This window comes from Labrus bergylta, chromosome 7 (genome assembly GCF_963930695.1).
Source record: "Labrus bergylta chromosome 7, fLabBer1.1, whole genome shotgun sequence".
Lineage (NCBI taxonomy): Eukaryota > Metazoa > Chordata > Actinopteri > Labriformes > Labridae > Labrus > Labrus bergylta.
In genome coordinates, this window is record NC_089201.1 from 10181640 (window position 1) to 10204286 (window position 22647).

At 39.1% G+C, this 22647-nt stretch overlaps 1 protein-coding gene across 1 annotated transcript in view; it reads left to right on the top strand.

The window, feature by feature from the left end:
- The first annotated feature begins 9475 nt into the window (after positions 1 to 9475).
- Positions 9476 to 22647, top strand: part of cmip (c-Maf inducing protein) — a 42232-nt gene continuing 29060 nt past the window's right edge. Inside the window, exon 1 of the mRNA XM_020641413.3 lies at positions 9476 to 10468. Within this exon, the coding sequence (XP_020497069.1) occupies positions 10148 to 10468 (321 nt within the window). The 5' untranslated portion in view covers positions 9476 to 10147. The remainder of the gene's footprint in view (positions 10469 to 22647) is intronic.

Consider the following 22647-nt stretch of genomic DNA (forward strand, 5'->3'; position numbering starts at 1 on the left):
CTAGTCTGTCAACCCCACAATTATCTGTAAAGTCCATCCTCTCCGTCTTCTCCCTGCTCCACTTTACAGAAAATGTGAGCTCAAACAGGCCATTCAGAAATTTTCCCTTCATGACATCACAAAGGGCAGTAACCCCTCCCCCAGGTGAGAGACACTCCCACAGCCAGGTGTTTGTTCTGTCCTCTGAGTCTGCCTTATCACTGTAAACAATAGGGCATGGAGCGAGAAAGCCAGAGCCACCTAAGCCCTTCCAGAGAGGGGGCGTGTTCAGACACAGCTCACTCGCATTTAAAGATACAGACACAGAAACAGCCTGTTCTGAAAAGGGCTGAAATAGAGTTTATAGGCATGATAAAATACAGGATGAGATCTCAGATATCAACTCAACTTCCACGTTATTTGTCCCTGAAGGCCGATTGGTTTTGCGGTAAGGCAGAACAAGACAGTAATAAGACAAAAGAACATCCAAAAAGCCAACACGGTAAAAATGCAAGAGACATGTTTTGGAGAGCCCTGAGATGTATTTAGACTTTTTGAAAAGAAGCATAATATGTGACCTTGAAGGTGATAACAAATAATTGTCACCATGAATTGAATCAGAAGAAGTAAATAAATAGTAAATAAATCATTTTTACTTGTGGAAGGATTCAGCTGAAGTCATCTCCCTAAAGTTAAAGGGAATGACTTTATCTTAAATGTGGGTTCAAATGACTAATGGAGACAAAAAGTGATGATTGCTTCAGTAAAAGGCTTCAGCCAGCAGCTTTGAGACAGGCAACTTTTCCTAGACCTTTGGTTCCCAGACTCTTTCTACCACCTTTTTCTTTCTGCGCATAAATGTGTATGAATGGGATGCGTTAATACTGATGGACACTTCTAAGTGTGACCTGCTGTGTAAAAAGCGCTTTGCTACCCAAAGCGCTTTTTACACCTCAGGTCACACTTAGACTTAGAAGACTAGAAAAGCTCTATACAAGCTCATTTGTATGTGGCTTTTACAGATACGCAAATAAAAGTGATACAGCAACATGAAACTTCCATGTGTTAAAAGTGGATTTCATTTTGTACAGTAGTGTGTAATAGATACAGACAGAAATGAACTCTTTACTGCTAAGGATGCTCAAATTCTTAACCAGAAAGTATTTACGTTTCTGGTCTATCGCTGCCTTAATAAGGCATTACTCATAAAATAATGACGGTTCCCAAATCCCCCTTTTAGTGGACCTTGTAGAGTTTTTTCTAACCTTGGAAGAGCTATAGAGCAATGTTTTTAAAAAGTGGAGGCTCAGACTTGTGTGCTAAGTTTAGTAATTTCCCCATTGAATCAGAAAAATGAATGTAGCAGATAATCACTGACATTCTTACATTCATTTCAAACACTGTATGAAAACAACAAAGTGTGCAAGCCTGTGCAATCATATATCAAAAGAAATGTGCTCTGTTACAGGGAATATCTCGTCCTTTTTGCCTTTTCTGTCATTAGACCCCAAGCTGATTTCTACCTCATTCTAACCAGTTTTAAAATTGTTTGTGGACATCAGAATCATTGTTTAAATTGGATTAATGATCAACAATCAAGGAACATTGATTTACAATTTATTGCACTTTATGAAAAAGTAATTATTGCCACATCCGGTTCAAAAGTACATTTTAACAGACACAGTCTCATACACTAATTTGTTATTCTGTTATGACTCACACGCAGAAATAAAGGATTTCCTGGAGCTCTTTAAAGCCACAGGACCAATCAGCTGAGGCTGTGAATAATGTGCTTCCTTATTTTGGTACAGACAGATACGTTCCATAGTGTCCGATCATTTACAGTAAATATAACATGAAGTTTCAGAGAAGCCCTGTATCCTAAACGCACTTGTTCTCTCGTATAAACACCTCATGACTGTCTGTAATCTGATTGGTGGAAGAAGAGGAAACACTAAGAATGGAAAATAACAGCAGTGCAAAGTGAAAATAATTGTCTTAACTTTAACCAATGTTGTGTAAGAAAGGGAGGAGGGGTGAACCTACAGTTTCAGTTTGTTCTTTTCTAACTGCTGCATGAGGAAGTTTAGTCAAATGGTGCTCATGAGTGTCATTCATTTACGTCAAAGGACTGAAAACATCACAGTGGCCAACTTTGTGTCTCATGCATGTGTTTCTGGTTTTTTGGTTTGTTGTTGCTTGTTCAGAGTTCAAGACCAATGGATGACTAAGAGGAATATTTAGCCTCAATATGAACTGTTTACATCTTTCCGCCCATTTTATACTGAATGATTCACAAAACCAAACTCAAAGCCTCGGTAAGAGGGTGCAAACGCTCCGCAAAAAGATATGGAAATCACGACTTTGGGATGTTTTTATTCTTAAGTCTGAATCATTGTTAAATTACTCTTTTAAAGCAGGGAGCAGTTGTATATAACTTATCATTGTAGCTCCAACTTCTATGATTGATATCAGGATTTTGTTTTTTAAGTGTCTTTCTAGCACTGAGGCTAGCAATACCTGAGAGCTCAGAGTCCTCGTAGTTACTCCATTATTGAAAGCTGATAATCAAAGGGATCCTGTATGGATCATGAATATTGAAGAAAAGGATCCTGATCCTGTATTTTAGCATATAACCCCATTCATTTCAGCCCTGCTCAGCACAATGTTTCTGTGTCTGTAGCTTTAAATTCAAATGAGTATGTTTTAGTTTAGGTGGCTCTGGCTTTCTCACTCCATGCCCTATTGTTTACATTAAGAAGGCAGACTCAGATGGCAGAACAAACACCTAGCTGTGGGAGTGTCACCCACCTGGGTGTGGGGTTACTGCCCTTTGTGATGCCACAAAGGGAAGATCTCCATACAGCTTGTTGGAGCACACGTTTTCTGAAAAGTGGAGCAGGCAAAAGACGGAGAAGGTGGTCTTTTCTCATAATTCTCAATTTCTCACAGAAAAACATGGAAAGGTGTATTTTGAATAACATGTTACATTTAAGGTGATGATAATTCCATCTATAAAACAACAATGCACTGAATCATCTCTATTGTCTAATGCTTTTTAAATGGTTTTATTTTCTCCTATAAAATTTACCAAAATCAAAAAATGACTTAATGAGGCATCGATTCAACACTTTAGAGATAAATAATAATATGCACATGTTGAACCTGTGTGATAAAAATCAGGCTTTAAACTTTTGCAATCTGACTATTAAAGTGTGTTCAGACCAAAAGCAAAGGCATTGTTTTGCACAGAATACATTCATACAATGTGTGTGCTGAGACACAAATAGATATTTACTCCACAAAGCTGTTCTTTGTAACTCTGGCAAGAAGCCATTATTTATGGTAGCTTTTGAACTGAAATTTGCTCAGGTTTAAAAAGTCAACCCTACCTTAAAACATCCTCTGTGGACCTTCATGACATGACACACCCTGAATTTGGTACAGAACTAGGTTCACACAGGGAAACTGTTTGGCTGATAAAGAAAAAACTTTCACATGCTGGTTGTTTATTATAGTAACTCAGTGATTGGACTGATTAGATGTGATCAACAGTCAGCTGCAGGATTCAGTCATATCATGGATAAAACTCAGAAGATAATATAGAAAAGAAAAGTCTCTGCATGTCTCAAACTCTCATATGCTCACTTTTTGAAGTTAAATAACATCGTCTTCTTCAAAATAAAACTAGACTTCATCAGAATGAATCACACTGCTGCTGGATATGTATTCTGGTGGTTCAGTTTAACTTTCTGTGCTATTGCTAGTTTTGCATGCCCACGCCAACATGTGCATGCCCTGAAGCAACCATTTTGTAAAATGCATTTTTCTTGAAAAAAAGTCACTAGTGTTACTGTCACATGGTGTTACATTGCAAAAAAATAACCATCACTATCAAGTCACACTTTAAACAAACCATTTTTTAAATAAATAAAAGAGAATCCCCTAATCTGCTGCATTACCATTATTCTTCTGTGACTCTGACTATTATGCTAGATGAAATACAACATTTTATTTTATAAAAACCTTTAAATGTTGCTTAGGAGGTAACATCAGTGACAAAAGGACGAGACATGCAATCTTTAAATAAACGCAAAAAAAATATTCAGCTTTCATTTATGCAAAGTCTTGAAGCCTTTAAGTTATGTAATAATATGGACTAATTTTAAGTGATAATTCAAAAATAATAATTAATACACTTTAAGACATTCTGTAACCCCAAGAGTGGACGTTTCTGTAGAATTACCCTTAAATGATTTTATAATGACCTGATTCAAAACAAGTTGCCAAGCACTTTACTTAAACACACTTTTCCAAACACACACACACATATACACACATATGCACACATATACACACATATACACACATATGCACACATATACACACATATGCACACATATGCACACATATACACACATATACACACATATGCACACATATGCACACATATACACACATATACACACATATGCACACATATGCACACATATACACACATATACACACATATGCACACATATACACACATATGCCCATATATACACACATATGCACACATATACACACATATACACACACACACACACAGGAGGCTAGCTGACCGCTCATGTGAATTGACCACCTGTCTAACTGTCTGGAGCAACAGATATCATTTGACAACATGTAGTCCTTAAATTAATTCGCCCACTGAAGCCCCTAATACTATGAAGTAAGTGTTTCAGTCATTGTATCAGTTTTTATAAATGATAGCCGACAGTATGTAATAAAATATTACCAGGTCTGTCTATGTTTATGTAAAAACCTGATTATTAAGTTTGATTTGTTTAAACACATTAATATATCAAACAGCAGTCTATTGCAAAAGTCTATGATGTATGATATCATGAATGAAATGTTGGCTTCAAGTGATTACCTGAACAAAGTCAGCACACGCACGCATATCAATTCTTCAGGTGATGAGTGGTAAAAACCACTGGATGCAAAAAAATATAGCTATTAAAGCAAATTAATTAATTATTGATTAATTACAGCTTTACTGTTTTCATACAGTGTTTGAAATGAATGAATGATTTTTTATTTATTCAAAGGCAGGGTTTGGTCATTTTCCAAAACTAGCTTGAGTTTGAAAGTAGCATTCCCTCAGTGCTCCGTCAACGCCCACCCCCTCCCCTCTGTGCCCCCTCAAAAGCCACGCCCCTCACTTACATGCATGAATGCCGTTGCTCCAGAAGCGGACCTCAGCTCATCACTTACATTGTGGTGAAACTACGTCGTCTAATGTCTTGATTGATTGATTCAGCGATAAGTAAACGATAAACTTTATCATAATACATGTTAAAAAAAAAAACAGTGTTGCGTGTCTTTTTGCATCGCATATTGAAGTGATTACTGAAATGAATAAGCTTGATCTTGTGGGTAACAGGAACTTAACTTCATATTTCATGGCATCTTGTGCCCATATTTGGGAATGCGTCTAAATGGTGGCGATAATGGAAAATACATTTGTATAAGTTTATTCAAAATTTAGCGTTAATGGTCATAGGAGCATGAAAGTGCTCGGAAAATTGAGCAACAATCTGTTTAATGGTATTTTTTTATGTTAAGATCGAGTTTTTGCTTACTAAGGAAATACATTTTTATATTCCAAAAACAGGAAGTCATTCTTTTAAACTATTTTTGTGATTGGTTTCCAGCACAGATTCAATGTTAGATATGTCACGTTATTTGCATTATTGCCTGATGAATACATCTGTCTGCCTGTAAGACACATGCTGTACATTCTGCATTTCTTTCTTTCCAGGGACTGTAACATACTCTGTGGACTCAACAGAAGACAGTCTGCTGGTGAGAAGGCTCGGCGTGTTGAAACTTGTCTCCACAACAACACTGGCTGCAGGTGGTCCTGCAGCAGGAAGGACTCCCCCACTAATGGGTGATGGTGGGAGGAACAGACATAAAGAGGATCTTTAGGGAACAGCTGGATGTCCCTGTGGGAACATGTGGACACCTCACAGGGGACATCCGAGTTGGTTGTTGTTGAGAGGCAGGACCATTGGGATGCATGCGGCCTCTGCTGCCAGTCAATTCCATTCAGTACAGACTGTTGCACTTTGCTGCTTCGCTCTGAGTAACTCACTCCTCCGAGAGTTTCAAAGCCCTGATGTCACCTAACACAACTTTTTCCACCTGCCTCTGACTGATGACGTATTCCTTTGTGCGTATCAAATATAAACCACCTTTGGCCTTAAGTGCCCTCAGTTTGTTAAAGACGGATGCTGAGTGATACTTCCTGCAGGTTCGAAGAAAACCATTCTGAGATTACGTCAGTCTGTTCTTTTATTTTGCTTCTGAAGGCCACTTAAGGGTGGCAGTTTGTGGTGAAAAGTTGATCAAACAATACAAGAATGTCACCCAGGAGACTGAGGTTTGAGTTTTGTGTGAAACAAAGAGTAAATGCTACATTTCCATGTCTTTTCTTATTATAACCAAAAAGGTTTTCATTAACTTAACCAAAAAAACAAATGAACATGAGTCTTGTGTGAGAAAGAAAAAAGAGCTTCAAATGGATGCCAAGAGACCCATAGAGAGTGGTGAACTGATAACACTAAACGTTTGGGTTGTTTGGTTAAGCATTTGGTGAAATTTTAATGATAGGAAAATTATGCTACAAACTATATTCAAATAGCTATCATAACTGAAAAAAAGTAATTCATTAAAGGAGAAATTTGTAACTTTGACAAAAGCTTTTAGAATGGGAACTGCAGTCCAGATTTAAAACATTGGAGAGAGCTGAGAGTCGAGGTGCACGCAGGTAGTCATGTTACGTAGCGTACATTGAAGCTTCAGTGTTTAGCAGCTCTGCATCGGTCTTGAAACCTTTATGTGTTCGCACCTCTCTGTTTTTCAAAAGCATCTCCAATATTTATCCTAGTTTTACCACGTTTCTGGTCATGGATGCATTTTAGAAAAATGCAGAGGCTTTTTAGGTCGGGAAGAATCAGTTATATGTGAGCCAGTTCGCTTGCTCGCTTTCATCGTTGCAAAAGCTGTTGGTTTGCCGTTTGTCTGGAAAACTGAGGGGCGTCCAAATCGTCCTTGTGGGGAGGCCTCTCTGGTCAAAACAAATACAGACGAATTCCACACCGGAATTGAAACTAAAAAGGACATACTGGCTGCTTGTTGTTGTCAGAGGAGCCAGCGCTTCAAAATATCATGTTTTCTTTAATGTCTGATTATTCAGTAAGTTCATCTAAAGATTAAATTCAGTTAAATATCTTTCATATTCGTCCTTTAAATATTGATCACCTTGGGCCTCCGTACCAATGCATTTCATTACACAACAAGCAACCATACTCCAAACGAAAAGGAGCAAAAAGTGAAATGAAAACTTAAACACCTGTAATGATTTAATGCGTGTCTTCACATTTTGGACAATTATTAAATGTACACTATTACTACTTGATCCCAAATGTGATAAGTCACTGTGATACTATTAGATACTCAAAATGTAACCTCCATGCAATCAGAAAAAACACAGTCTCTTCTGTTAAATAATCTGATGTTATAGTTTTGTTAAAACACAAACTTTGTACGGTTCTCTTTCAGACCCTTAACACAACACACTGCTCTTTCAACATCTACGATTCTCAACTAAGAACCTGTTGATGTTTAAAGCCACTGGACACGACGCCATTACACAGCTTTAATAAATACTTCTTCAATATCCGATTACTCAAAATGTATTAAACAGTTCCAGGTTTCAATCATAGGATCCACATACGGTACAAAAGATCACAATGTAGCTAAGCAATAGTGTGTTAAGAAAAGCAATAAGAGGGGCGCTGGTGGTGCAGTGGTTAGTGTGCGTGCCCAATGTACGGAGGCTATAGTCCTCCAAGAAGACGACCCAGGTTAAAATCCGACCTGTGACCCCTTTCCCGCATGTTATTCCCCACTCTCTCCCTCCCTGATTTTGGACTCTATCAACTGTCCTATCTCCCAAATAAAGGCACACAAATCCCAAAAATAAATCTTATTAAAAAAAAAGCAATAAGAGTGAATCTTGTAATTAAGCTTTTCCATGTCATCCAGAGGAGCACAGTGGTCCACATATTAACAACATTTCCCATCTTTCTGTGTTCATTTGTCATTTAAGCCCTTGAATGTGCCATCTTAAAAGTCAAGGTAATGACTGTAATGCTTCAAAATGAAACCAGAGTTGACATGTCATAAGATGGAAACTTCCCCAAAAAAGTAATGATAATTTGTAATTTGTATGCGTATGCAAGAATTTTAGTAATAATGCAACACAAGCATTGCACCCTGGATGAGTGTTCTTTCAGTGGGAGGAATGACTTCAGGGCCTTGTATTGTTCAACATCCGCCCTGCTGAAGTATCCATGACATAGACAATAAATCTCTGCAAGGTGTGGCAAGGTGTACTTCACTCTGTATCCTAACTCGGCCTGCCTCAGTCCCAACCTTTGAATGTATAGAGGGTTCAAATGTGAAGAATATAAGACTGGTTGTCAGCTTATAACCACAATACGTTTTAAACTAGCTGTGGCTTTGTTGGATAAACATAATTATAGTGTAGTGGAACAGTTCAATACATTACATTACACAAAGACTTGTGTTATAGTGGTTTTTAACAAACAATTGATTAGTTAGCTAAATAAGGATAATCAATCGATTGTAATTAAAAGGGACACTAACTTATTAAATGAATAATACAACTTTTTATCGATATAAATCTTGCAATAAATGTACTGTGTTTACACTTGTTTCTTGTTGTCATATGTGGAAGCCTTTGATAGTTTACAGTAAATAGTGTGTGACGTCACCAGACTGTTCTTCCCTCCCTCCTATTATTCAGCTCTGCTTCCCAGGAAAAATGATCCGGATGGTGACTGTCAGGAGATACATCAGTAAAAACTCGTGCAATAGCAGTGCCACTTGTTTATCTTAGGCTACTTTTTTTTCCCCACGACTTTTGGTCGTTAACTCCTGTTCACTTTTGACTTTGAGAGTGCTATTTAGCTATTAGTATAGGCCCTAAAGTCTAATCAACAACTAGGCTACTTATTGTTGTAATATTTAAGTTACATTTTTGACAAGTAAACGACCAAATAATGGGCTCATTGTTGATGTGCAAACAAACAAGTTACAGCCGATTGAAAATGGGCCTATTTATTTAACTGTGGGCTACTTGAAATCGCCTCCTTATTCATTCCAATGCCTTAGAACTTTTTCTTTGGTTAAAAATGTTAACAACACTACAGTCAGTTTCCCCCGCGTATGTCGAGAAGCTTTATCATTTCTATGGAAATTAAAGGGCGAATGCAAGTCCCTGCGCCCTCCCTCCGCAGGGGGAGGGGGGGGGGGCGGGGGGGGGGGGGGGGGAGTTAAAGGAGCAGGGAGGGAAGTAGGGAGGGAGGTTGGGAGGGGTGAGCGTGCGCCCTCGGCAGACAGTCAAGCGCAAAAGACACACGGCTCATCCGCTCGCCTCCCCATTGACGTCAGTCCGGTATCACATGAACGTGCAGGGACCAATCGGTGCGCCGCTGTCGGAGAGTCCTGGCTCCTTCACACCGAGATAGGGGGAAAAGACTGAATAAAAGGAAACCGAGCCCGTGAGCCTGTAATGAGCACGAAACCTATCGGAGGAGCCTAGAGCCGTCGCCATTGGATATTTCTCCCGTTTTCCACTGATTCCCACGCGCGCCTCGGTGTGGATTATTCTGTCTGGCACCAGGGCGGACGGAATGGATAAGGCCATGGCCCTAACATATTGAATAGCTCGCTGGTGGCGGGGTGGGGGGGGGAGGCGAGACGAGCACTGTGGAGACAATTCATGGGGTATTGTACTGGGAGGAAAATGGTGGCTTATTTGCACTGTATCATTATAACCCTCGCTCGCGTGGATATCCTGCCGTAAAACACTGATTGGTGTCTTTTCTGCGCCTGTCTTAGCCGTGTCTTTATTACTGAGGTCGTGTTATAGCGGTAGTTAGGTACCCCCTCCACTTACTCCCCCCTTAAGCTCGGTCCGAGCAACCTTGTCTATTTCCAATTTTTTTTTTATACATGTTGGATTTTTGAATTGCGAAATCTGCCTGAGAGTGAAAATTTGGGATCAATAAATAAACTGCTGGATTACTGAACTATGGATTTCAACAGCGGCGGCGGCGGAGGCAACGAGCTGCACAACAACCAGTTTTATCAGTGCGAGGAGAACAAGCCTCTGCTGGGGGAGATGTCGGAGGGGAATAATAACACCAAGCTGGGCGCAGGGCCGTGCAAGAGGACCCTGCACCACTGCAGCAGCAGTGGCATGCGGTACAAGCTGCTGCACGAGGGGGACATCCAGGTGTGCGTGGTCAAACACCCCCGCACCTTCCTCAGCAAGATCCTTACCTCCAAGTTCCTGCGAAGATGGGAGCCGCACCACCTCACGCTCACAGACAGCAGCCTGACCTCGGCCACCGTGAGTCGCTTTCTGGCCTCCTCTCTCTCTCTCTCTGTGTGTGTGTGTGTGTGTGTGTGTGTGTGTGTGTGTGTGTGTGTGTGTGTGTGTGTGTGTGTGTGTGTGTGTGTGTGTGTGTGTGTGTGTGTGTGTGTGTGTGTGTGTGTGTGTGTGTGTGTGTGTGTGTGTGTGTGTGTGTGTGTGTGTGGGGCTGTATAATATGCTGCTTCACATTCCTCAGGCAGCTTTGGTGTTTGTCTTTTCTTGTCTGGACGCAGCAGAGGTGCGCTGAGATTACGCACAGTCTGTTGTTGACGCAGTTTTCAAGAAGACACTGTTACTGATAGGTTCGGCAACCCTGTTGTTGTGGGCTGCACCTTCTGCCCTTCATCACTTCCGTGTGCAGTAGGCCTACATCTTCACTGTGACCCACGGCTCTGTAGTTTTAACACCGGGGGTGCACAAGGCCCCTGGATGTGAAGGTTCCTGGAGTGTGCGCATGTGTGTGTGTGTGTGTGTTATATGGGTCAGTATTGGGCTCCAGGATGCTTTGAGCAGGGTTCAAAATCTGAATTTAAATTATACATCAGGAGAAATCTTCTCTGTTAGTGCCTGGAAATAAAAAACCCTCCGCCGGGGTCCAGGAGCCTGCTGTGTGACATGACACCCGAAAAGGACTCCTGCAGCCTGCACCCACAGGACAAACTGGCGTTTATGTCTTACTTTTTGTCCGTCTTATGGAGAGAGGGGACACTTTGCCAATTTTCAATAGTTTTGGTTGAATTGTTACTCAATTATCTTACAGACCAGCTCAGGTTTGGTGGTGACAATTCATTGAGGATAGTTTCTCTTCTGCTGATGTGCTAGCCTGTAGGTTCTCTTGATCAGCTGCTGGGCCTGCTCAGTGCATCAGTCCAACACCAACGCAGGCCTTCATATTGTTGCCATTTTCTTCTCCCTGATACCGATTGCTACCGAAATGAGTGCTGTATGAATCAGCTTTTTGTTGAGAACATCTAATAACAGCACAATAGAAGAATACAAGTTGTATACATTAGCACGCATGGAAGAAACATGATTCATTGCTATCATGCTTTTCAGCTTTGCTCACAGGAATCATAGACACCAGGTAATTATTAAGCACAATACAAGTCATGTCTGTGGTAAATAAATGTAATTACAGAATAATGCCAAAATAACAAAGGCCTTTATTTCCTCTTCTGTTATTGTCAACACTGACATTTTCTATAAAGCCCGGCCCCATTGTTGTATCAACACACCTTATTAGAGGCTTTTTTGGATGTCTGCCTATCACACCCACACTACATATGTGTGCTGAACTGCTTTCTGCAGTGTGCAATGTCTTAGAGACACTTTTTTTTTTGTTGACAGAAAACACTTGTTGATGTGGTTCAAAGAAAACCAACCTGAATCTGGCTGACTTGCTTTTTACAGAGGATTTATGCATTTTATTACCTAAATATTGATTTAAGTTATTGGAGAATACATGAATACACTCAACCTGCTTTTACCATCTAAATACATTTTGGTGAACATTGACCCTTCATTGCTTGCATAGGTCAGCATGGTCTTTAAATTATATAAGTGAGTGGAACCCTGAGAGGATGTAGCCTACACTATCAATCAATGAATCTATGGTTGAGAAGATAACATTTGATCATGAAGCATTAAGTAATGGAAGCTTCCTCCTGGTGATTGAACATCATTGTAAACACAACACACTGCTTCATGAGGCCACACTGTTAACTTAAACGCACAGAATGTAAAATCCGCCGCCAGGGGGCTCTCAACCAAAACAATAACAAAAGATGATGTCGAGGCTAGCGAGGAATCATGGGAGTTCTCTCTGCTACTTCCTCCCTCCCTTTCGGTGAAATCGAAATCTATTTTGTCTGTCGTCAATTCGAACAGGCGAAACCGACCTGAGAAAGAGAATATGTTTACCGACTTTAATTAATTAGATATTTGAATGTAAACATTGTCATACATTTCTACATACTATAACTTTAAGAAAAAGTTATTTTCCATTGAGCTTGACTGATAGATCAGCTGGATGATTCTATAGGCTGTTACATATGTATCAATATTGGTTTTAATGTTTTCTCTTATCTAAATTGTATTACTGGAACACATACATTTAAAAATCCATGCGTTGGGTGATTTATGAATATTGGTTGTCAAAGTAGAAAACAAAGTGAACTGTACTTAAATTACAATAACCTTTGCAAAATCATATACTGTAGGTGCAAATTCAAGGTTCAAATCTTCTTTATTGGTACCCAAAAATTTACATTTGTTGTGCAGACAGGGGATTCAGTGTCAAGATACATAAAACATTACAATATGAATTCAAGGATAAAAAGACCAGACAGAATACATTGTTGAAAGGCCCAACTAGGGACAAGAGTTGGGAATTAGCAATAGTTGTAAACTGTGCAGCGCACCAGTTTCATGCTCTGAGTTGAAACTATGTTAAATTGCAGTGTCCCTATTAAATCAAATCAATATCGGGTCATGTCAAAGTCCTTATCCATACACCCAGTGAAAAGTTTAGATATCCTGACATGGTTAAAGTTCATCATCTTGGGCTAAATTGGTGAGCTACTGTGATTGATACGTTTCTAACAGGGAACCTGAAAATGTATTTTTCTGTTTTGGTTCTACTAAAAGACATTCTTCGAGTTCAAGTTAGCTTTGACTCTTTTCATTAGTCACTTTTTGCGTAAAACCAATTTTTTGGTTGCTGCAAAGCATCCCAGTGAAGAGAACAGAAACCATAAACACCTTGTTAATCAAGCTTGTTTCTAATCTCTTGCTCCTTTCCAGTTTCACCCCATTATCCAATTATGGTCAAAAACCAACATGTTGACAGCTAAAATGCTAAACCTGTAGAATCCACCTTTAACATACAGTCTTTGGGACTAAACAAAGCAGCATGCTTGAGTAGAAGACATGTATCCAAACCCCAACCTTCTTCACAATATGTTGGGTTCTTTAAAGTAACTAATGGAAGGCCTACCAACAATGTTGTGAAGGAACCAAAGAATAGACTGTGGTCTTGGAGCAGTAGAACATGCTGTTCTCAGCACTTCTTCTTAGTCATTGATGGAAGTGACTGGGCTACTGTATGTGTGCTAAGTCAGATCCTGTACTGGTTTCATCATGCCTAATGGGAAATATCAGGCACCTGAGTCACATCTGAGAGACACTGCTTTCAACAATTATTGCCCCATTCTGCAGTTTCCAACAGATTCTTTATAGCACATAACACAAGACACATCGATTAAAACACTACTTTACCAGGCTATTTGGTGTACTTGTTAACTTTCACAGTTCAAATTAACATCCAATGAACACTTTTCGGTGATCTGGGGCTCATTCTGTTCCCCTTTACCATTTTTTTTTGTCACAGTTTTAAGTTTTGTGCTTTGAACTCTGAATATCAGGGAATCTTTATCAATTGTCCTTTCAGTGGCAATGTGGGACTGTATACGGACTTTGGCCGGTCAACAGCAGCCCTCAGAGCCTGCCTGGAAATGATCTCTGTTGGAGCAGGGATTAGGCTGAACTTACTTCTACTTAGGGCACTCGTGTCACATCTTTTCCCTTTGACATTTGCTGCTGTGTTTTTTATTATCAAAGATTTTTTTCCTTATTATTTAAATGTCTCTTTGTTGCGTGCTAAAGAATGTATTAAGTAACATAATTAAAACTGCGCTACAGGGAAACACTAGACCATGATAAACCTAAAAAAAGAAACTGCAGAAAATTGGTAAACCTTCTGAACAAGTCTGAATAACCAGAAGGGAGAGCTAATATTTGATACAGTATTTCCGTATAAAATCATCCCTCCCATGTTGCTTGTCAACTTTACCCTGGCCATCCCAAAGGAGAAGCTAGAATAATAAATTAGACTAACTGATACTTAGCTTTTTAACCCTTTAAGTTCTGGGCCATTGATGGGACACTACCAGTTTCATAAGCCTGAGCTATGCTCATACAGTAGTTGTTAACTATCTTAATACTACGACTACAACTTATTACACAAACAGGTGTTAGTTTTACATTGCTATAAAGATTATATGTGATAACCACTGTAACTTACTTCCTCTTTCATCGTATGGAAGGCACTTATGACAAGGTAAAGCCCCACAATGGAGTTTTATTTATTTATTTTTTTGTAAATGATCAACCAATGAAAACTTGGTTCCCAATCACTATTTTCATCAAATAACAACTTAGTCAACTCAAGCCTCTTTTCAATCATTGCATCCCTGAACATTTCTTCAAAGTTTCCGGACAGTCTTCTACTGACATTTCCCAGAGTAGTTCTTTCACATATGTTCCTCACAGCAGCAGATCGTCCCTGTTGGACACAAGGGAGGGTCACTGGAGGCAACACATGACTTCAAGAATAATGTGAAAGTCACAGCGTAATGTTTACGACATAATCAAGATGGCTGACGAAAGAGTCTGATGCTATGATGACTGTTACTAGGGCAACGATGACAGAAAAATAACAGACAAAAAAGAGCCTGCTTGCCCATTTAGAATTTCCCTGAATATTCCTGAACTGTCACACATCAACCTACCCCTGCTTCTTTTGGAAATCGTTCTTGGGATCAGTTGCTATGAACATTTTTTCCATGTATGTTAACACCAAGCGGCAACCTCCGGTCTTGAAAAATGAAACCAATGACAATTTTTTTTAAAAACAGCTCTGTTTTGATTTTGAAAACTATACTTGTTATCCATAGTGAGGCGCATAGCTGACATGGCTGACAGGTGGCTGCGATGTAACGCTTCATCAAGAGGCTAAAACTCAGTTCCGCCCGAAAGTTTGGCTGAGACAACATTTCCAGCATGACGGTTGCTGCCCATGAACCTCAAGAACCCCCTACAGTAACAGAGGGCTGACGTCACTCAGGCTTCGTCCATTAATGTTAATAATCTGTGGTTCACACAGGCAGCCCACCAGGACAATTTTGGGAATTTTTTATGAGTGCAGTCAGTGAGTGTGTGAAAGGAGCTTCTGTTTTGGGGAGATCAACCACTTCCTAACCTTTAGTAACCTTTCTTTAGTAACCTTTCCAAAAGAAACTTGTGATTGAAAGTGTAAGCCAAGAACAAGTAAGTTAATTAACCCTGACTGAACTTTTTTTTTTGTAAAGATTACTGTATGTATGAAGTGCCGTATATGAGAACGCTAACATCAAAGACTTCTTGAAAACTGAGTTTTATTTTTTGATGAAACGGCATAGTCCTTTTATCTTTCCCAGGATCTCACATGCTTGTATTAGGGTCTTTATTGTCCTGCTTCAAAGAGCCAATAGCTAACAGCCACTGACCGCCAGAGACCTGCTGTCATAAATTATCCTGTTAAACGCTCAGAGACTAATGGAACTGTTGTTCTGCAAGGTTACAATTCACTTTAAAGCCCTTAAGAGAGTGCTGTAAGAAGTGGACATTTTGTATACAGAGTCAAAACTTTGACTCAAAATGTTCTTTTCATGACGAGATGTCCTTTAGTGAATCACAGTCTGTTTTGTGTTTCGGAAGGAAACTGATTCTAAATAGACTGAAGTCATAAAAAAAAATAAAAAATGATAATTTTTTAATGAATTTTTGTCTGAGAGTCATGTGGGTGATTTATCCGGAAAATATCTTAACTTGTGTGCTTCGATGATGACATGCCTCATCCAGCACTCCTGCTTCTTGTTGGCTTGTCGGCGATGTCACAGTCTTCTCTTTGTGAAGGCTGAACTATAAGGAAGAGGGTTTTTTTATATTCTGGGTGAAGCATGAATGTGCATTTCCTGAGAGGAGTTGTTGTGCTCGATGTCGAACAGAGTGGTTATGTGGGCAGAAGAACAATGCCGACCCGTTTGCTCTGCTCTCTTACAGAGAGACCACTTCTTCTAACAAGGAGGCAAAGAGCGTTGACTCGGCGTCTCCGACAACATCCCCACGCACGGCAAATTACTGAGATGATTGTGAGAAAAGAGCTTTGTGAAAATGAGAGTGGTTGCCAAGAGGGATCATTAGTTTCTCTTACAAAATCTCAGAAAATCGGGTTAAAGCAAACTGTTAAATCCTGCTAAATAGATTATTCTGGAAAAATAATATTAGGCCTATGTCACTAAATCCAGGAGCTAATTTCTATGATTTTGGACTATTAAAGGAGGAATTAACATATAAATGGAAGATGCTTTTCATGAATGACACACTTTACAGACCTGCCTGCCACCACTGTAGTCACAAACCTTTATCACATTTGCGTAAGAAGTGCAAGCAAATGCTTCCTGAGTTACGCCTGGCTCACAAAAGGCCTGAGATGAAAGGATTCAGGTCGTGTCATGAGCATGAAGGGCTAATTATTGGCAGCAAGGCGAGAGACAGGATAATTAAGGAATCAATGAGGGAGTCTTGAGTGCTGTCTGAATGGAGCCTGACGTGTCCAATGATATGTAAGAGTACTAGAGCCCGATCCATTAATTGGCCAGCCGAAAATATCGGCATATCGGCATATCGTAATTTCATTGCAGATATGCACTGACATGACTAGATTTATTCACCAGCTAAATAGCATTTAATATGGGTATCATTCGATTACACAAGCAGTTTTCTTTCACCAGAAGAGTGTCCTATATGGATTTCATATAGCAACTACATGCGCAGTTACTTTCCAGTTGAGAGACCATCTTGTCAACAAGCATTTGATAACTGCATTTGAGAGACCAACGCAATAAATGTGTATATCTATATTTTCCTATCTCAACAGATCGAACATATATTTAAGAAAGATGTATTGGAACGTTTTTTTCCCCTCCCAGATATGATATCGGTATCGGCCACAAAAAATCCCATATCGGTCAGGCCTTAAAGATGACCCATCGGTCATGTGGTTTAATGATTATACTTTTTCTTGTTAGAATCAATGCAATATCCAGTGTCAAGTTTAGTTTCTAATATTTTCAGGGGGTTAAAAGAATAATAATAAAAGAATAATCTATGATCTGTAAAAGGCGATAAAATAATCTGAAAAAAAAAACAGCATATCATGTATATTTTGCTGCTGCCAGGTAGGACAATGTATGATCTTTAATGTTTGGAAAATTAAAAAGATTTGAATCACCTTACAGTTCACTTGTGTGGTATGAGTGGTCTGTCAATAGTGCTACACTTATCTATTGTTCTGAGCAGTTTCAGTTTATGCCAAAACATCACCCTCTTGCATTTCTTTAATTGGGCATGCACACAAACACAATTGGACATTTGTGACGCCACCTTTACTTTTTGTGTTAATACAACATGGTTTTCTGGGTAAGTGTCATCAAGTCAAAATTATTTTTATCAACTAAATATCATTGTTGTAAGAGGAAAGTCTATATTTGGTGGTGGAAAACATCCCCTGGTCCTTTATTAAGTAAGAACATGGGGCAATGCAAAAATGTCATATTTTTTAGAATAGAAGAATTGTAAGAATGCCTTTTAAATCCATTTTCACTAACCAAAGTTAAAAGGTATCACTGTAATCATCAGCCTCTCAGATCTTTTTAAATTTAAATTCTAACCCTGTTTCAGCACCAAAACTTACATGTCATTAATCATAGACACGTTTAGTAACTTCCCCATTGAGTTACACAATGTGGTGCTCTGTATTTCACAATAACTTGTTTATTGTCGTGATAAACTGAGTGCGCATTAGACTTTGGAATATACTTGAATCATGTTGGAGTCATTTAAGGCTCAGGTAACAAAAGGGGAGTAGTTTGTGTTAAGTGGAACTAAAACAACCCTTGTAACACTAATCTCTAACAGCATTCATCCAGTCTTTAAAGTGAATGTTGCTAATGCTATCTTACTACTCAAAAGGTTCACAGTGGTTTGTAACAGGAAGAAAGAAACAGCTGTCTTTCTGTCCTTAAAGTTCAGCCTGCCACATTTGGCACACTGTTACGTCTGTGTTACAGTTAAGCTTTAACTTCCATTAAATAAATGTATGTAGCACTAGCTTGGCTTCCTGTTGTGGTCTGAAAACTGGCCCCAATCATTATCTCAGCTAGCTTCAAACGCAAGTAAAACTAAGCTATTCGATTGGTTACAGTTTGTTAAAAGGCAAAGAAAACCACTCAATGTGTTGTGTATATATAAATGTTATGTCCATATTCAAAAGAGATGATATTACGATGTAAAGGTCATGAAATCAATAAACTCTCTTCAACTGCAGGACTTTGATATCAAAGTGAACTTTTCTCTGAAGAATCTGTCACTACGTCTGAATAGAGAGTGGCTGCGTCTTTGCTGATGCAGAACCAGATGATGTTTTTGTTGGAGTTTAGACTCAAATTAGCTGATTGCGCTGCACGTCACTAAGTAGAAGAGGAGCGAGATAAATGTGCTGCCAGACCTTGACATTAGTATTGGTTTAATGCAAAATAAGGGAAGAGAAACAACATGCAGCGAGAACAACCTGTGATCTTGAACACACACACACACACACACACACACACACACACACACACACACACACACACACACACACACACAGGGCTTTGAAAGGCTCTGGGCTGAACTCCAGGACATTCTGCACTACATGTACGCATACAAATAATGGATACTCCCAGTTATGTTTGAATAATGCAGCCATTAGGCAAAGATTTGAGTTACAGTTGGGAATGACAGTAATTTATGAAATTTAGAATAGACTCATTCCGACTCGTTACGTGTGTCAGTGTGTGAGTGGTGAATGAAGAGTATGTGACTGTATAAAGTCTTCAGAGGTACTAAGGCTTTTCTATGTTCCCGGGTCTCATTGAGTCGTGAACAGGGGTTAATTGGCCAAAGAGGTAGCTGACAGTGGGATCAAAGAAGGAGCGGTGAAAGGAAGTTGGAGGATGGAGAAAGATAAGAGGTGAAACTTAGACCAAATTGCAGTGGAAAATTACCATAATCTTGCACTTCAAAATGCAAAATGTCAGTCATCCTGGAATGTATATATCAGGGTATTATCTTGATCGTGGGCCACGTATTGAGTATCATATTGTATCGTATCTTATCATCTTGTATCGAGAGTTAACCTGCTGTTCCACCTTCTAGTCTAAACGACTGACACGTTTAACTTGTTTTGAAAGTTCTCCAGTTAATCGCTCGAGCCAGCCGCCATGAACTGGGATGTAACGGCTGCAAAATGATCCTTTAAGGCAGATGCATTCCCATCAAAGTACTAAAGCTGAAACTATATCTTGGCCAAAAAAAGGGAGTCACTGCAACCAGCAAAGAAATAGCACACATAAGAGCACAAAACTCCCAACCAAACCACAAATTGATGGCTTTCCCCTTGAAACAAACCAGGTACCATTAATAAAGTGAACTGAGCAGCAAAAAGGCATTTTTCTGTCATTCACAGCAGCTTTTTAACTGTAGGAGTGTGATGAGTTGGAACAGTCAGAGAGGGTTAAATACATTTTAAAAAAGACTGTGGCGTCATGTGGGAACCACAACTTGATTATGTGAGACAGCCTCTCATCATGTGCAACGCATTAAAACCAAAACTCCAAGTCAACACTGGTCTCCTCTTATTGGCTGACTTTGAAATCAGTTTTCAATTTTTTTAGAGAAACATTTTTAACATTTCGAACTTGTTGTATTTGCGAGTGTGTGTGTGTTTGTGTTTGTGTGTGTGTGTGTGTGTGTGTGTGTGTGTGTGTGTGTCCTAAAGCTTCTGTCAGTAAAACTCCAAACATCCTGCAGATTTGTTAAAAATACTTTTAATTTGTAAGTACTTATGGAAACTGATACATTTCATAACGTCAGCAGATGAATACATATTATTCTTCATCAACAGAACCCAGTAGAAATTGTTCATATTAATATCAGATGTGAAAAGAGAACTGTGACTGATGAATGAGCCAGTCTAGTTGCAATGACGTCTGAAGGCGCGTCCACATTTAGTCCTGTCGGACCACAATAGGACACACAATGCGAAGTGAAACTTTTGGCCTAACTTTGAGCAGTCACTCTCTGAATGTCAGATTTTCAGACTAATGAAAGAAAAGTACCATCTTGAAGTTTCTCTTTTCTCTAAGTCACACTCTAAAGGCTGAAATGAAGCATGTTATAAGAGCTGTACGAGTTTTGAGAAACTGTGTGCTTTAAGTTGAACATGCTGCTCCCTCAGTTCTGCTTTTACAAGACATTTTTATTCTGTTTTTATTGTGTTGTTTTTGCACTCCTGCAATATGACACAATGCTAATTGTTGAATAAGAAACAACTACATCTCGCAGCAGGGCAGTTTTCTAGGCCTATTTTGTACAGTACACTTTTTTGATAATCAAATCTTGATTTGAGATAATATTAAAATTCAAACTCTGCTTCCCCTTCTCCTGTGCAAGACGGTTAAGGGGGGTTCTTCAAGCAACCTCCAGAAAAATGACAAAGTGTTAACGGGAGAAGGTAAAGCTGACAGGGAAATATGTCTTTATTTAAAACTATATATTTGGAAGTAAAAAAACGGCTTTCAATGTTCTTACCCTCTTATTCAGTGTATGTAGGTAGTTTCGAGTATTGAGCTGATGTGATACTACCACTCCTGTTTATTATTGGAATGATGGTTTTTCTTGTCACTGCTCTTTTTTCTTGTTTTTCTTCTAGACTTTAGTTTATTTTCAGAATGTTCCTGCGTTTGTGGCTGGTTGCTGTTGTTGTTCTTGCTGTTCTTTTCATGTGGTGAGTTCCAGCAGTTTATTTCAAGCTGATTTCATTTTACCCTCCAAGTTGTATTTCCACATTCAAAGAATTTTTCATTTTATAATTATAACCGTATTGATCAGTTTATGAGGCTTTTAAGGGAATGTGTTGAACAGATTCTACTTTAAGTAAACGTATCAAAGAAGAAGAAAAAAAAGGGCAGTTCTCTACAGGACATTATGTTACCCTTTTATCTGCTTCGTCGTCCCTAACCGTGGTACAGGACAGCTGCTTGGCTCGTTTATGAAACAAGCAGTCCGGGTAAATTCAACATTCGAAGTAGGAGGAGAGACAGAGTATATTTTACCAACCGGGTCACTTTATTCACATACATTGCAGATCTGTTCACACTCATACTGCGAGCGAGTATCAACCACAACTTCCCCTAGTGTACATTACCCATAAACCACCTACTTAAAGGGACAGGCTCATGCCAGTAAACACATGCTTCTTTCAGTCTTTTTTTAACTAGATGGAAATATTGATGGCATTGCAGATTTTAGTGATTAGCAGTGTTAACTACTTGTGCAGTTATTAGAGCTGGCCATCAGTCAGTAGTGTTGGAATCCTTCCTCATACAGATTCTGATCTCTAGACTTGAGTATTCAATTATATAATTTAAACCTCTGTATACTGAACAGCTCTGAACAACCCTGTATGAATGTGATATGACTGCTATCATTGTTGTACAGCCCGCAGTAAACTGAGGGAGTCCAAACCTTCAAACAAATATGCTCCTAGAATAAACTAAACTAAAATTAGCACGTGGCTAGGTGATTCCTGGCATCTCAAACCCCTGATACCTGTTTTAAATGTTATCAAATAAGATTGAGACTTTACACGTGTGATTGGAAAACACTGATTGCTGACAGCTAGCAATACACGTTCCACTAGCACTGCTCTGTACATCTAATGTGTGTTTGCTATCGTCACATTATAGTTAACCTGAACTGTATGTATTTGTTTGTTTATTTAAAATAGGGCAGTCACATTAACATAAACAGGTGTATATGACAGGTTATTGGCGTAGGCTAATTTCCATCTGTAGTCTCCCGGCGGGTTGATGGTACACATATCTACAAATGTACATAAAACACAAACAGTTTTTAAAATCATTTTTGGACTAATATGTTCTTTCCTATTATCATGCAATTTCTAGTCCCAGCAATGATACATATTATTGCTATGTAGCTAAGGCCTGACCGATATGGGTTTTTTGGGGCCGATACAGATACCAATATAAAGTAGATAATACATTCTGACACTTATATGTAGGCTGATATATTCCTTATATAAATATACAGTACAATCACTTTTATTGGGTTGACCCCTCATATACTGTCAGCAAAAACACAAAAGCCTGTATTGGCCAGAATAACAGCAGTGCACTGAAACACTAATTTAGAAATTAAAAATGTAATTGTTAACT